Below are 13,413 nucleotides of genomic sequence, written 5' to 3' on the forward strand. Positions count from 1 at the left end.
ATTATTATTATTATTATTAATAAACAGGATTTATATAGCGCCAACATATTACGCAGCGCTGTACAATAAATAGGGATTGCAAATGACAGACTAATACAGACAGTGATACAGGAGGAGAGGACCCTGCCCCGAAGAGCTTACAATCTAGTAGATATATATAAAAAGGAAAATATATTTGCATTCCTTCCTTTCCATTATTCTGATAATAAAATGTATAGCTAAATTAATCATGACATTCAACCCTTTTTTATTTTGTTTAACACTAGATTTGAGAAATGTAAATATCCTACTTTTATGCAGCTTCAATATGGTGTAAGCCATGGCTGGCAGAACCCGCTCGCCTTCCAAGATATAGATATCCCACAGCCTCAGGGTGAGTGTAAATGGTGTCTTGAAATATGGACAAGAAAAAACAGAGCTTATAATGGCTTGCATAGGTATATATTTATCCTGCTTGATAAAATTATATAATAAATATGAGGCTGTATACAATATATCCAACATCAGACATTAGAACATTGTAACAGTCTAACCATATATAAGGAGAAAAGAGTTGAAATAGGGCAATTTGAAGGACTGTTATCCTGTATACCTATTGGTATTACCGAGCAATCTAAATTATCCTCTTTTGCCGAATAAACACCAATGCTGTAAGGCAGTGGAGTGTTTATCTGCCCTCAGTAAAAGGTACATTGCTAAATAGGCAGTGGATAGTAGTTAAGCAACAGACAATAGCTATGAAAAGTTTTAAAATACTTAAAATATTCTTATATGGACTCTAAAATGTTTATTGTTAATGTCCACACCAATAACGACTACATGACAAACTAAGAAGCTAGGTATAAGAATACATCAGTTCCCATCCTCCTATATGTCAGCGCTGCTGCTTGGTGGCTGTCTGCTCATGCAACCAGTGCTGTAAGCTACTATTATGTACTATATATATGTACTATAGTACATGTGCATTTTTGTTTACTGTATATATGCTTGGGATGCCATTCAAAAAGGACTGTAGTACAGACCAATGTACATATATCTGTGCATTCAGAAACATTACACAAGTGTGAATCCAACCATACTGCTTGTAACTATATAACCACTGTAAAAGAATAGTACTAAGAAGTTTTTTATAACATTTTTTCAGCAAGCCTATCTATCTATAACCCCAGACAGTAGAAGTGGAGTTTCGTTTTTTCTCCTTCTACTTATGCTGTATGGCTGTATGGCTTCAGAAACAATAATATAGCCTTGTGTTCCCAGGTCCAGAAAAGTATTTTCCTGCACAGTGTAAGTCCTTTAAGCTTGCAGTAAATTCACCTATAAGTCTCCTATACGTTTTATCAAAAGTCCAAAAATTTTTTTAAATGCAGAAAGGAAAACGTTGCACTTACTCGGTCTAAGAAGCACTGCAAAAACCACTTTGTTGTATAAATTCCAGTAGACATATCCTCCTTGTCCTAGGAAAGAAAATAAGCTGGAATAATTTTCACTCATCCACAGGTACTGCTATACTATAAAAGTGGCCCAAAAGAGTTGAATGTTTAAAAACAGCAGTTTCTTACTAAAATACAAGCAGTTTAATCCAGGGTACAACCTGCAGTGTTACAATGGTAAGCAGGAACATAGATGACTCTTAAATTTCAGTTACCAAAACCTGAAAAAATGTAAAAAATGTTCTTTTCTACAAACTACAGAAAACCTAGATTTCGAAAATATTATAAATTACCTGGTCAACAAACATTTTCTTGCCAAACAGATTAAAGTCATTTTAGGTTATGTTTGATGCACAGGTTCCAAATATGGTATGGTTTTGCTAGATTGGCTCTACTTTTTAAAATAATAGAAATAATAAAAAAAATAATGACCTCAATTATTAACCTTATAGAAAACTAATGAAAATTAAGCAACATTTAACTATGTGTACAAAATTAAATTTTTCAAATACTTAATCAATCACATTGAAGGCTCCAGCAGTAGTAGTCTGCCATCATGTTACTATCCCATGCCCTGCCCCGATACCTTTCTTCCATCACCTTTAAATCTTGATGGAGCCTCTCCCCTTGTTCCTCACTAAAATCGCCAAGGTTTTCAGGAAATTTTTGCAAATGGCTATGGAGATAGTGTACCTTTATGCTCATTGTAGCACCCAAATTTTTAAAGTTTAAGAACAAGTTTTGTACCAGTTCTTCATAATTTTGTGCTTTATGGTTACACAAGAAGTTCTTGACAACCATGACATAGCTGTGCCAGGCAGAAGCTTCAGTATCAGTCATATAACTTGTGACATTTAAATCATTTATCAGTTTTCAAATCTGGGGTCTATCAAAGATTCCTGCTTTTATTTTTTCAGTACTCAATGCAGGGAAGAATCTACAAATGTATTTGAAGCAATCACTGTCCTTGTTCAGAGCGCCAACAATTTGCTTCATTAATCCTAATTTTATGTGTAGTGGAGGGAAAATTATTTTTTCTTTGTCAACCATTGGCTCAGTAATGATGTTCACTGCACCATTTTTCATGTTTTACCTTGGAGGCCATGTCACTTTTTTATCAGTGAGCCTGCTTTGCTCCACTATACCACAAACAGATGAAACATAGGTACTTTGTGTATCCACTTTGCTGTCCAAGTAGGAAGTTCACATCATCAACACATATGGACCATTGGTGTTCATGATAGCAAAGCTTTTGTAAGACCATTTTGATATTTTCATAATCTTCCTTAAGTTTTGTTCAGTGACCAGTTGGAATTGATGCATAGCAGTTGCCATTATGCAGTAAAACAGATTACAAACTTTGAGTGGAACTGTCTATGAAAAGCCGCTAGACTTCTGCTTGGTATTCTGGTAATCCCACATGGGCCAGAAGTCCAGGGATGAACAGTACACAAAGTCTCCATCTTCAATGAAATATGGTAGGAGTGTCATCGCTCTTGTTCTAAAAACCGTAATTTTAACTTCTGGTCTCAGACAGTTCTTTTCTTTTAGCCTGGATGCTAAAAGTTCAGATGCTTGTTTTGACAGACTTAGGTCACGTAATAAATCATTGAGCTCTTCCTGGGAGAACTGCTGGTTTGATGAAACACTTCCTTCATACTCACTTCCACTGCTAAATCCTAGATTACACTCCATAGCCTTTATATCCTTCATGTCGGATACAGGAATATCAGGGAGTGTACTGAACACTGGTATGGGAACATCAGCATCATGCGGCACAGATCGTCTTGCTGATTCCAAATCTGGGTAATGCCACTTGTTTTTCTTGTAACGGTTGAAACCTTTTACATTCACAGCACAAAAATAATCATTATGATGATTTTTGTGCTCTCGCCATACCATAGGTACACCCAATTTCAAACTTTTCAGTTTTCCATTTTTCCACTGACGTAGACACAGTACACAAGTTTTGCATACCAAATGGAGAGCCCAATACTTGGTCCCCCATTTTAATACCCAAATATGCAAGATATGCTTGTTTCACAAGTTCTGTAATGTTTCTGTTCTGTTTTTGCTGAGAATATTCACCACAAATGTAGCAAAATACATTGGGGTCATTTAAACAACTTCTTCTTGAAGAAGGCATGTTCGGTGCACATCAAAAAAAGCATTTTTGATGAATATCCTATACCAAATGTGAAGCACAATGGTGCAAATGGTATGATTTGGGTTTGCATTGTTGCTTTAGGGGGTGCGGAGCCTGAGGATTTTGAGTCAGCTAGGTTTTCTGCACCATATCAAAGTATGCTTGAGTAGAAAATAGGACCATCTGTCTATGAGTTGTAACTGAAGCAGATATTGATCTCCCAAATATTAATAATATTAATATTAATATTATTATTAATAATAATATATTATGTGTGAACAGAAGGACTGGGATGGGAGGAGAAGATAGACTATATTTAATATATTGTATTATTAAACTACTGCAAATGCCTTAGTAAGATATATAATAAAAGAGAGAAATAAGTGTTTTTTTATGTGATAAAACCATTATGTAAGTTTACTTATCATGTGATTACATCACAGGTTTTTCAACTATTCAAATTAAAACTAGTGATATAAGATAAGGTTGACCGACACAAATGTACCCAAATGATGTATGTAGTACTCTCATATCGGGTGTTTCATTTAAGCTACGTACATACTTTCGATTAATATCGTTGGTAAATGTACGATCCTGCACGATATCTGCGAACGATCGTATCCGGCACGGATCCTGTACATACAGATAACGACACGATCGTTCGCAGATATTGTACACACGATAGATGCGATCGTTTGAACGATACAGGAAGTGATACAGGATGAAGAACTCCGCTGGAAGAAACAGGATGAAGTACCGCAGTGGAACAGGATGAAGAACTCCGCTGGAAGAAACAGGATGAAGTACCGCAGTGGAACAGGATGAAGCACTCGATAAAAATTGGAAGTGTGTACGCAGCTTAAGTCTCAAACATCCCCTAAAGAAGCCAGAAGGCGAAAAGCGTTTGTAAGGCTATAATGACATAACAGAAATATACAGTCAGTATAAGAAAATATAATTAATAACATAGTACACTATTTTGACATAAGATATATACTAATGGTAACATAGTTGCAATTACAATAATCTTTAAGGTATAATACATTGAAATTTTGTGATATCTAAGATAAGAGATGTATATACAAGTGATACAAGCATAGTTTCATTATAATAAAGTTGATATAATTAAAACAATAAGTAAATAAAAACGGTTTCTAACAATTTGGACTTACTTATGGGGTGCTGGGAAAAATTAGGATGAATATTCGTGTGTTCCCAAATGCGAACAATTGTAGGTTGATTGCTGTAGGTTATTCATTGTATTAAAGCTGGATGATGTACACGTCTATCCTGTATGATAGTTGAACATTCAATAATTCTAAATTAGATTGGGGGGGCGTGGCTTGTGTATGGCCGGATGGAGCCGCATCTTCCAGAGCTCCGTGCAGGGCACACTTATTTTCCTGTGATATCCAAAACCCCTAAGCATCATACTGCCAAGAAGGGGAATACTTCTTCTATCACCCAGAGAACCGGGGGAACTGTGGGTGGCGGCATCAGAGAGTTTCTCTCCCAGAGTTCACAGCACTCTGCAGCAGCTTCCACAGGAGACAATATAGTGGATGCACCATGCAGTCCTGCTACATCCCCGCCCTCCCACCACTCTTTGGAGGACTCCAATGATTCCACAGCACCAATTTTATCAGGTGGGCCTGCACCTTCAGCTGCCATAACAGAAATTTGGGCTTTTTTAAATCCTTGCCTACAAGATCAGACCTGGAGTCACGTATATGTCGTTTGGAAAGCTCATTTAAACAAGAATTGGCGGAGCTCTACCCAAACAGCAGTATCTGCCCTCCAAACCAATCACACTGCTTTCTCCCTTAGACTTACTAAAGTGGAAGAACATGTATTAGATCATACATGCAAAATAGAGCAGGCATTCTGTTCTATAGATGATCTAGAAAACCGCAATCGGCGGAACAGTATTAGGATCCGTGGCCTACCAGAGGCTACCACCACACCTGATCTGATGGCCTCTGTTCAGGGGATTTTTAATTTACTCCTAGACCGCCTGGTATCTACTGAAATACTTTTGGATAGAGTACATTTGACATTGGGCCCAAACCATCTGATTCCATGCCTCCAAGGGATATCCTTTGCCGAGTGCATTATTTTCATGTGCGTGAAGAAATTATGGTAGCTGCCCGCCGCAAACAAGTGCTGGATTTTGATGGGGCCCAACTGTCCTTCTTACCAGATCTATCACGCACACGCTTACCATGCGTAGGGCCCTAAAGTCTTTACTGGATGCACCTAAAGCACAGGATTTATCTTACAGATGGGGGTTCCCATTCCAGCTACATATTAGAGCTCAACGACAACTTCTTGTGTTTAAGGATATCACTGATCTACCCAAGATTATCTCTACCCTGGATCTACTACCCATTGATCTTCCTGCCTGGAATCAAGCCGTCAATGGATGATGATCAGAGATACTCTATTACCATATGGCAATTTGTTGAATATATTTAGTTATCAACCTGGTTATACAAGAATGTGAAAATGTGAGAACAGAACAGTAGGCTACTGGGGCACAGAAAAACTTTTAGGTATTGTATGAAATTAAAAAATCACTTTTATTAAATACACAACAATTATAAAAAACATAAAAAAATGGGAGTAACAGAGGTAAATACACTGTATCTTTTAACAAAGTTTTTACAAACGTGTATCAGGAGTCAAAGAGACAGAGAAGTTGAGTCTCACCTGCCGCATTTCGCCCATGTGGGCTTCTTCAGAGGGTATTAGAGACCCTAAAATGATAGCTAGTGTAAGTGTAGTTGTTTAAAAGGTAAGCATAAAGAATATATATGTTCAAGAAATATAAAGCTATATAGATACATATGTCCATACAGCAACTTTTGTAGCTTTTAAAAGGCGTTATAATAGTAAAGAAAATTGTACTTACATTACATTACAGTGTTGATAGTATGCCCAATCAAGAATAAAAGCAATATATGCAAATCAATAGTCAGATGTAGACCCAAATAAAGAAATATTGAGGTGCTCTACAAGAGAAAAGTTAGATATGAAACTTACCAAAGAAGGATAATAAAGCTTTGTTACATCATGCTTACTTTTACTTATGTGTTCAGACAGCGATAATTGTTGGGGGGCTCACTGACTCATGTATAATGGGAAGATTCATTCTAACAATGACAAGGTGCATAACCTATTTATATAGTAACTGGAATTTTGGTAAATAAGTAGGTAAAATTTCATCAGTTCTTGTTACTTACAAGGTTGATGAAGAAAATATTCCTTAAAAAAAGGGTTCAAGAAGGGTAGACTTTCACAATCAATATCAATGGAGGTCTGTAAATAAGTAATCATCCAAGATAGTGTTTAATTATAAATGTAGACATTTAAAATAGTTAATAAACTGCCAACTGCAGCTGGGCTCAGCTTATAAGACCAATGCTGCTTGATGGGCATTAAAGTGGGTGTGTTTTTCCACATCGCACATGCTCAGTATCTAGATATGTGCAAGAGGCCTGATAGAAGCAGCTTCCGCCCTTACTCCACAGAGGGTAGAGAGAGGGAGAGAGCAGAGGCGTAGTAAGCGTCTCTGCAGTGAGAAAATATCAATGAAGGGAGAACTGAAAGACAGGGAATCAGTATAAGAAGGGGAGATCTAAGACTTTCCTCTTCACATGAATCTAATTAAAGAATGATTTTCTGTTAACAAATCTGGGCTGTTTTCACTCTTGACGTATTAGTAGGGCCTGAAAATACATATAGTTAAGTAAAAAGGGACTTTATACAGACAACAAGGGGAAAACAGAGAAAGGGAGAGACACACAAAGAAAAGGAGGAGTGAAAAGGAGGAAGAGGGAAGTATTCCAGCAGTGTCCCAGAAAGAATTGGTGACATTCACATATACACATTATAACATTAGTGAATACAAAGATTTGCAGCAAAATAGAGATGTATATTATAATGTACTAATTATGAATTAATATTGCCTATATTTAGAGGTGTAAACATAGGTGCAATGATGTAAGGTAACCTTTAAAGTTACAAAAGTTATTGTTTACAAAACTTGACAAATATTGTCCGTGAAATAAATAAAGAAACGTGAACATGGGATATACAACAAAAACATAAATAATTATACCAGGTAATATATAGTTATCCAATTTACATGGATATATCATCTGCTATCATATGCTTCTAAACAGGTTAGTCTATAAATCCAAACCATAAAGTTTTAAAATTAGGGGTTCCTAAGGTATGTATAATATGTATGAAACCTCCCGTCTCTATGTCCTCACCCACCTAAAAGATAGAGACGGAAACTCCCTAAGGGGTCCCTTCCCAAGCACGTGGGCCAAGGGACTTAGACCCACGAGGGGAGTAGATTTCTAATGGGGGAGAGGAAAGATTATAGCTGGATAATTCCGCCGTTTGATCGCTGAAATTTCCGTTGATCCTCCCGTCCCTCCCAGGGCATAGACCACATACAGGGAGGTTGATATAAGTAGTATGTCATGTATTAGTGCACTTTATGAATAATAGCTACAATGATTATAAATCAGATTAAATAAATGGTTTGAAAGAAATCATTTCATTCAAACCAGAAGGGTTTGTGGCATTCAAAATATTGATCCACTTTGTTTCCAACCTAAGTGCATTGTCAATGTCCCCCCCCCTTCTAATGTTGGGGGATAGTTTCTCCAGAACTGAGAAGGAAATTGCGTGATTGTTAGAAATCATGGAAATCACCCTCAATAAGTTCTACCCTGCCAATGCACCATTCAATGTCTTCATTCTACTTAGATACATCCTTACGAGAAACACGTTTATTTTCAAATATAACTACCTCCAGGTGCAGGGGGTAGCTATGGGTTCCTGATGTGCACCTTCTTATGCCATTATCTATCTTGGCGATTGGGAAGAAAATCTGTTTCGGGATCCCCCTTTCCAAAAATACCAATCGAACATCTTACTATGGAAGCGATATATAGATTATATTCTTATGATTTGAACAGGACCCTTGAATATTTATTTGACTTTTTTACTATCACTCATAACAATCAACAAGTCCCCTTTTTAGACACCTATACCTGCATTTCGGAACGAGGCTTGATTGACACCACCTTTTTTAGAAAGGAGACTGCAGGGAACACAATTCTCCATACGAAAAGTGCTTACCCGCTACCCCTTAAACAAAGTATTCCAATATCACAATATCTACGCTTAAGGAGGAACTGCTCAGAGTTAGCAGACTTCAAAAAAGAATCTAAAGGGTTAAGAGACAGACTCCTCAAAAGAGGTTACAGCCAGAAGCTGTAAAGCAAGCCTACAAGAAAGCTTTACTATCTAATAGAGAAAATCTTTTCACTTCATCTAAAAAACTGAATCAGGACAATGTTGTGAGATTATTACAACATTTAATGACCACCACAAACATTTTAGTAAGATACTAAAAAAGCACTGGCACATTTTGGGAAGTGATCCATCTACCTCAAAGTTCTTAAGCAAACACCCCAGTATTACCTATTAGAAATCATCATCCTTTAAACATCAGATAGTACATAGTCATTATTCAGAACCTGTTTTAGACAAAGAAAAAAAAACCCTGGTACCCACAGGTGTGGGAAACGTTCAATGTGCATGGTTAAATGAACAAGCCTCCTTTAATCTCCCCAACAATCAGATACATACACTCAGACAATGCCCCTGATTCATCAAGCAGAATTGGATTATCGCTCGCGCATTCGTATTCGCGATCCGAAATCGTACGCCGTAGCGCTATTCAGCAACTGAAAAAGATCGCGGCCGGGGCCGCGCATCTCCGGCAGCTTTACACTGGCGAGAGCCTGCATTAAAAGTCACTGTTCCCCTAAAAAATCATTCTTTCTAATGGCACACACATTACCCATAGCCCTAAAAAAAAATGTTTGCGCTTAACAGATCCTCCTTAATCGCGCAGCTGAAATCTAATCGCCTTAATTGGAAAGATTCGCGTCCCCTATTGCTCATTATTATGAAGGCAGGAATCCGGCAGGCAGTGAGGAGGCGAGTGTACGCTGGCCGCGCGTACTTTCGCGCTTCCAGCGAGCGCGGATTTTATTGATGAATCAGGGGCATTATATCGACTGCTCATCTACTGGCATTATTTATATCATTTTTTGTATATGTGGAAAGTCCAAGTCGGTAAGACTAAGAGAGCACTGGGAAAACATATCTATGTCCATAATTTTGACAATCATGCAATTTCCTTCTCAGTTCTGGAGAAACTATCCCCCAACATTGGAGGGGGGGGGGGGGAGGGGCATTGACAATGCACTACTTAGGTTGGAAACAAAGTGGATCAATATTTTGAATGCCGCAAACCCTCCTGGTTTGAATGAAATAATTTCTTTCAAACCATTTATGTAATCTGATTTATAATCATTGTAGCTATTATTCATAAAGTACACCAATACATTACATATTACTTATATCAACATCCCAACCTCCCTGTATGCGGTCATTGCCCTACAAAGGGACGGGAGAATCGTCGGAAATTTTCACGGTCAAACGGCGGAATTATCTTATTAATTATCTATTAATCTTTCCTCTCCCTCATTAGGAATCTACTCCCCTCGTGGGTCTAGGTCCCTTTGCCCACCTGCTTGGGAAGAGATCCCTTAGGGGGTTTCCTTTCTTATCTTTTAAGTGGGTGAGGGCATAGAGACAGGAGGTTTCATACATAATATACATACCTTAGGAACCCCTAATTTTAAAACTTTATGGTTTGGATTTATAGACTAACCTGTTTAGAAGCATATGATAGCAGATGATATGTCCATGTAAATTGGATAACTATATATGACCTGGTATAATTATTTATGTTTTTGTTGTATATCCCATGTTCACGTTTCTTTATTTATTTCACGGACATTATTTGTCAACTTTTGTAAACAAATACTTTTGTAACTTTAAAGGTTACCTTACATTATTACACCCATACTTACACCTCTAAATATAGCCAATAATAATTCATAATTAGTACATTATAATATGCTCTATTTTTACTCCATATTATTGTATTCACCAATGTTATAATGTGTATATGTGAATATCACCAATTTTTTCTGGGACACTGCTGAAATACTTCCCTCTACCTCCTTTTCACTCCTCCTTTTCTTTGTGTGTCTCCCGCTTTCTCTTTTTTCCCCTTGTTGTCTATATAAAGTCCCTTCTTACCTAATTATATGTATTTTCATGCCCTACTAATACATCAAGAGTGAAAACAGCCCAGATTTGTTAACAGAAAATCATTCTTTAATTAGATTCATTTGAGAACGAAAGCCTTAGATTTCCCCTTCTCATACTGAATCCCCATCTTTCAGTTCTCCCTTCATTGATATTTTCTCACTGCAGAGATGCCTACTCCGCCTCCGCTCCCTCCCTCTCTCTACCCTCCGTGGAGTAAGGACGGAAGCTGCTTCTATCAAGCCTCTTGCACATATCTAGATACTGAGCATGTGCGATGTGGAAAAACATGCCCACTTTAATGCCCATCAGGCAGCATTGGTTTTATAAGCTGAGCCCAGCTGCAGTTGGCAGTTTATTATCTATTTTAAATGTCTCCATTTATAATTTAATTATATCTTGGATGATTACTTATTTACAGACCTCCATTGATATTGATTGTGAAATTCTACCCTTCTTGAACTCTTTTTATAAGAAATATTTTCTTCAACATCTTGAAAGTAACAAGAATTGATGAAATTTTACCTACTTACCAAAATTCCAGTTATAAATAGGGTATCCACCTTGTCATTGTTAGAATGAATCTTCCCATGATACAGTGAGCCCCCCAACAATCATCGCTGTCTGAACCCATAAAAGTAAGCATGATGAAACAAAGCTTTATTATCTTTCTTTGGTAATGGGTATATTTTTGTCTCACATCTAACTTTTTTCCTGTAGAGCACCTCAATATTTCTTTATTGGGGTCTACATCTGACTATTGATATACCTATTTTGCTTTTATTTTTGATTGAACATACGATCAACACTATATTGTAATGTAAGTACAATTTTTTTTTTAACTATTATAGCGCCTTTTAAAAGCTACAAAAGTTGCTGTATGGACATATGCATATATAATGCTTTATATTTCTTGAACATATATATTCTTTCTGGTTATCTTGTAAACAACTATACTTACATTAGTTATCATTTTAGGGTCTCTATTATCCCCGTGTCGGGATCGGGAGAGAACTAACTTCTCTGTCTCTTTGATTCCTGATACACGTTTGTAAAAACTTTGTTAAAGTATACAGTGTATTTACCTCTGTTACTCCCATTTTTTATGGTTTTTATAATTCTTGTATATTTAATAAAAGTGATTTTTTAATTTCATACAAGTCCTAAAAGTTTTTCTGTGCCGCAAGTAGCCTACTGTTCCGTCCTTACATTTTCTCTTAAGTTGTCCCTACTCAGACATTAAGGGCTTAGGCACATTAAACAAATTGAGTGGTTTATATCAATTTACATTATTATTAGGAGGTTGACGACATGTAATTGTTCCCAACCTTATCTATACAAGAATGTGGTTGACTTAAATTACAAGTACCTTTGGTTCTCCCTCTCCCATCGGATACTCAAGTGACTTCTACTATGTCCTCCTGGCCTGACTATGATAAGTCTTTTTTTATGACTGCTTTGGTGGGATTCTTTTATATGACATCATGAGCGGATGGTGGATGTCAACATTATGTGTGATGTTCGCGAATCCTAGTGGGACTGGTCTGTGGAAAGGCCAACATCTCCACATGAGGATCTGGATGACTCTATATGTTAGATGATTCTAACTACACTTTTTTAGTTCAACAGGCATTTATCTCAGGAACCTGGTTTTGGAAGTTAATGGTTTTCTAATGTTGCATGTTATTGTTGGATTTATATGCTATGTTACATGTAGTAAGATATTTAGACACCCGTCTGCGTGAATTTTTTTTTAGTTAACCCTCCAAGCAAGGTTCTATCGAACTTGCCTACTTGTTTACTTTTTCTCTACTTTCTCTCTTTATTGCACAATTCATTTTTTATTTCAGTAGTGACTTACCTTGCTGATGGCCCCTCTGACATTCTGCTCCTACAATCTGGGAAAGCTCAAAGTGCCCAGCAAAAGATCTCAGATATTATATGCGATGCATAAACGGAAAGGGGGCATCCTTTTTGTGCAGGAAACACACTTCCGTCAGGGATATGTACCAAAGATGTGTAATCGCTATTTTTTCCACTGGATTCACTGTACTAATGTAGAGGTGTCTCTATCGGTTTTCATAAATCGATTCCTTACCAGATACAGTATCAACTTCTAGACCCAGAAGGAAGGTTTCTCTTTTTGAAAGTGTCCTTATATGGTAAAACCCTTTACATTGGCAACAGTTTATTTACCGAACCATGATCCAACCACTCTTGGTATTGATATTTTGCATAAACTTATGAGTTTCAAATCAGACCATCTCATTTTGCGAGGGGATTTAAATTTTGTCATGGATCCATGTATGGATTCTTTCTCCAATAGAACCTCTCAAGTAAAGTTTCATGATCCAAGAAACTTCCTAATCAATTAAATAATAGTTATAATAATAATAAAATAATAATAATTTCATAGACGACTATCACAACGACCCAAAGCCACTACCCACCCAATGAGAAGCGCTTAAATGTGTTATACGTGGTCATCTGATTCAATTTGCTTCCAGACTTAAAAATTCTAAATTTAAATCTATAGTAGATCTGCTTCAAGCCATTACATCCCTTCGAGTCCTCCCATAAACAGAACCCTACTGTGGATACCCTATTGGTCCTGTCTCAGAAAAGGAC

At 37.0% G+C, this 13,413-nt stretch overlaps 1 protein-coding gene across 6 annotated transcripts in view; it reads right to left on the reverse strand.

The window, feature by feature from the left end:
- LOC140337582 (uncharacterized) overlaps window positions 1-13,413 on the reverse strand; it is a 186,491-nt gene that overhangs the window by 28,386 nt on the left and 144,692 nt on the right. For all 6 annotated transcript variants that reach the window (XM_072421296.1, XM_072421292.1, XM_072421293.1 and 3 more), the window contains 2 exons: window positions 1,392-1,457; window positions 291-390 (listed from right to left, as the gene is read on the reverse strand). In XM_072421296.1, coding sequence (XP_072277397.1) covers window positions 291-390; window positions 1,392-1,457 — 166 coding nt within the window. The remainder of the gene's footprint in view (window positions 1-290; window positions 391-1,391; window positions 1,458-13,413) is intronic.

The sequence above is a fragment of the Pyxicephalus adspersus genome, chromosome 9, assembly GCF_032062135.1.
Source record: "Pyxicephalus adspersus chromosome 9, UCB_Pads_2.0, whole genome shotgun sequence".
In the NCBI taxonomy this organism is placed as follows: domain Eukaryota; kingdom Metazoa; phylum Chordata; class Amphibia; order Anura; family Pyxicephalidae; genus Pyxicephalus; species Pyxicephalus adspersus.